The 3,651-nt window shown below is 44.8% G+C and overlaps 1 protein-coding gene across 1 annotated transcript; it reads right to left on the bottom strand.

Annotated features, from left to right (window-relative positions):
* Window positions 1-355: 355 nt before the first annotated feature.
* LOC131231391 (peroxidase 24-like) lies at window positions 356-3,307 on the bottom strand. Its single transcript, XM_058227555.1, has 4 exons — window positions 3,012-3,307; window positions 2,276-2,467; window positions 1,481-1,646; window positions 356-772 (listed from the first exon to the last, which is right to left on the bottom strand). The coding sequence occupies exons 1-4, from the start codon at window positions 3,213-3,215 to the stop codon at window positions 363-365; spliced, it is 972 nt and encodes a 323-aa protein (XP_058083538.1). The 5' UTR covers window positions 3,216-3,307; the 3' UTR covers window positions 356-362.
* Window positions 3,308-3,651: the final 344 nt, after the last annotated feature.

Below are 3,651 nucleotides of genomic sequence, written 5' to 3'. Positions count from 1 at the left end.
ATCCTGTACTACTCTTACACTACTTGAAATTAAATTTCTCTTCATTACCATGTTTAGATAAATTTAGAATATTGGAAATAAAACTTTCTATTGGCTTGCATTCAACTCTAAAAGTCAAGAGCCAATATGATCATTACTGAAGTGTGATTACTGGACAATAGCTTATTTATGGTAGTACCAAGAACATGGACAGATGAAATCATTGGACTATGGTAGCATGTGGGCCCCGACGGAGCGAAACACACTAGCAATTCGGAACGAATCTCATATTATTCAAAAGCAAATGGCTTTTAATCATACATTTGTGGATGAATTTAGAACATTGGAAAGATAATTTCAATTGGCTCGCATTCAAATCACTCTTACGATGAGTTAACATTGCTACATTTCTTCCTAATCTCTCCCGAACTGCCCGTGAGGACTCCAATCGCTCCCATTCTCTTCATAGATTGTGAGAACTCGGTGAAGAAATCAGTCAAGCTGGTCAGCTCATCAACAGTCTTGGCCGCACCTTTGTTCTTCAAAAGCGCAGCGTCGGATTGGAATAGACCTTTGTTTTGCTTCAAGATCACATAGTAATTACTGTCGAAAGAGAGGGAGCTCTGAGGATCCATTTCTACTGTGGTTGTGGTGTCTGATAGACTCTTGCATTTGGTTTTCAAGAAAGCTGCATAGGTTGAGTTGAGAGAAGGGTCAGTATCCCCTTTCCCTGTGAAGTTGTAGAGCCTTCTGCTGAAGAGATTGCAGTGGCCCACTCCAATTGTATGTGCACCTGGACCCACCAAAACCCACATTCCATATTCGTTCTTGGGTTAATGCATTAATATCAGAAAAACTTCCTATAACTGAAACGTGTTTATAGCTACATATGAAGATTGTTTATGTGGGCACCCTTGCGATCAGAGCCGTTCATCCAGTACAACTCAAAATGGATGATCCACAGTGAAAAACAATGCACCACTCGCACAAATTGTACAATCTTAACTGTCCAACTTAATTAATTTTTTGATCTTTGAGTGTAAACCTGTTTCTATTTAATCTTTTGGTTTTAAGGCCATGTGGGTCCCGCTGGACCCACCCGTCACCGGGACTTGGTCAGGGAGCATAACTTGAAACCAGTTCAGCTTTGGCCCACTTATGGCCACCATCAGATCAAGATCGAACGGTCCTTAAGGAGCACTGGGCGGAGTTCTGTTCAAGCTCGGCCCATAAAATAAAACCTAAGCCCGAGCACAGCTACTCACATTTTTCAAAGAACGGGGCTGTTCATCAGGTGTGGGCCCGTCATGTATGAAATATTACGAAAATACCCTTGGGTCGGATTAATGGAAGGGCTTAAATTTTTAATCAGGCCGTCCCTTGGGCGTAATATTCCAACTCATGCATGGCCCATTGACAGACCTATCCTCAAGGGTACTTGTAGCAAAAATTCGGTGTGACTGATAGCAACGAACGGTTCAGATTCTCTCCATCCATGTACCTGATAGGACGACGAGATCATGGACGTTGAGACCTTTGTTGGCGAAGTTTTGCTTGAGGGTGGTGAAGTTGGAGAAAGGAGAAGGTATGTTGGCGAGGGCCTCCGACGCACGTGACACATTTCCATCTCTCCTACCGGTCAGCACATCCCACATGGATCTGTTGAACTGCAAGTTTAGCACGTGAGAACCGCACATGTGCTCGTGGGGGAGCGGTTGTCATTTCACCACCACACATGTGGTTGGCACCATTGGGTGGTCCAGATGGTGGATTCCACCACGGATGGGCCACATTTCAAAAAGGTAGTTGGGGCAATCCGGACCATCTGATTGGTGACCATTCAATGGACGTTTGAAAATCACGCCACGTTTAAGTTACACTTACCAGATGGTTGGGATTGCTCCGATAATGGTGGCATATGGAGAAGGTATATAGTAATCGTGATTGTATATATTAGTAACTAGTATACAAACCTCTTCTCGGCAAGTGGTGGGCCCCATCTATGACCACTATTCAATCGTGACTGTACATCATCAACGAATGCACAAGCTGCCTCTACAACAAATGGTGGGCCCCACCCATCCCCACCATCCAATCGTGATCGTACCATAGTTAATAGTGTCCAAAGAATGTACGGCTAGACATCCATTGCACAAGCGACGACCCCCATTTAACCACCATACGATGGCAGACGAAATCAGTGATGATGAGTGGGTCCAACACCTTCCAAGAAGTTGGTGAGCCCACCCATCGCCACCGTCCAATGATGATAAAACAAGCTGTGATCGAAACTCACTTGAAAGGAAACGGAATCCCTTGCACTCAAAGCGACAATATCTGCACATGAAACGACTCCAGGGCATGTCTTCTCCAAGTGGGTCTTTATTTCATCAATCACATCAGAACCCGCCAATGAAAGGTTGGGAATTGCATCCTTCTCAGCTGTGTTATTCGCCGTAGAATTCAGTAACACCGAAGCATCGCATCCCTACAAAACACATGACCCGCATAACTGCCAGTAAAAGTAGCTAATGCACGTGCATGCATGTAACTTCTCTGTACGTACACGTATGAATGCATGCATGGATAGGTGGACGTAGGGCGCCGCAATGGTCATCAGCACGTGCCAATGCAGCATGTGTGTATTGGGTGTGTGCCGTTTGTCGAGTTGGACCCACCGCGCGTGTATGTGCCATGGCCCGAAATCAGGCTAGTGTGGTCATCATGTGGGTCACGTGCGCATATAAAGTATGGACCGCCAGTCGATGATGTGCGTGTTGGAGGGCAGGAAATGGCACAAACACGACGGGCCCACCTGATGAACGATTCAGATTGCATGGAATGTGCATATGTAGGTAAAAACATGCAAACATTAGTTAGCAAGAACTAAATAAAACAACCTCACTGTCACTCCATACCACAACCGTCCAAATCCCAATCCAATGGCTGTTACACGCGCAGGATCCAACAGGACAATGGACGGTGGCGATTTCAACCGATGCTACGTATAAAAAAGGAAAGATTTTCATTACCCTAACAAAGCAATCATGGAAATGCAGCCTCAAGAGCTTCGCCGGCAGTGCTGAGTTGGCAGCGACTCGCCGCTGCGTGATGTTCTTCACGATATCCTCAGCAAGAAGACAGCTCTTCTTGTAGAAGTGCTTCCGCAGATCACCTGCATTACAAACAGCAAGGGCTCCCAAACAGACTACCAAGAGAAAGAAGCTGGACTTCATCTTCTCACAGAAACAAGGTTTTTGGAATTTCGGAGTATTCAAACGGCAATGCCATAGAGCTGCAGAAATGCTGCCTCTTTTATAAAAACATTCAACTGATGTATTCTTATTTATTTATTCCCCACAACACATGCTTGCATAAAGACAGATAAGCAACAAAAAAAAAAAAAAAAACAGCTTCAGTCAAACCCTCCACATGGCATACATGTACGTAGTACGTAGGTGTTTGAATATTGGAGACGTATTGGCTACTCCCCCTGACACGCCAATGGCTGGTGGTCGGTGTCATGTGGCCCCCACCGTGATGTATCTGTTTCATCCATTCCGTCCATCTATTTTTACATATCATTTTACGGCACGTATCCAAAAATGAGATATATCCAAATATCAAGTGGACCACATTACAGGAAACAGTGTTGAATGAGGTTCGACCATT

This window comes from Magnolia sinica, chromosome 17 (assembly GCF_029962835.1).
Source record: "Magnolia sinica isolate HGM2019 chromosome 17, MsV1, whole genome shotgun sequence".
NCBI lineage: Eukaryota > Viridiplantae > Streptophyta > Magnoliopsida > Magnoliales > Magnoliaceae > Magnolia > Magnolia sinica.
This window is presented reverse-complemented; position numbering and strand designations above follow the sequence as displayed.

Bases quoted from the DNA above. Each gene is read 5' to 3' on its own strand.
- LOC131231391 (XM_058227555.1), bottom strand. From the start codon at position 3,215: ATGAAGTCCAGCTTCTTTCTCTTGGTAGTCTGTTTGGGAGCCCTTGCT. The intron at 1,647-2,275 runs GTGAGTTTCGAT...CTAAACTTGCAG, and splicing joins GGGATTCCGTTTCCTTTCAA to TTCAACAGATCCATGTGGGA. The intron at 773-1,480 runs GTACATGGATGG...TGGTGGGTCCAG, and splicing joins TGATCTCGTCGTCCTATCAG to GTGCACATACAATTGGAGTG.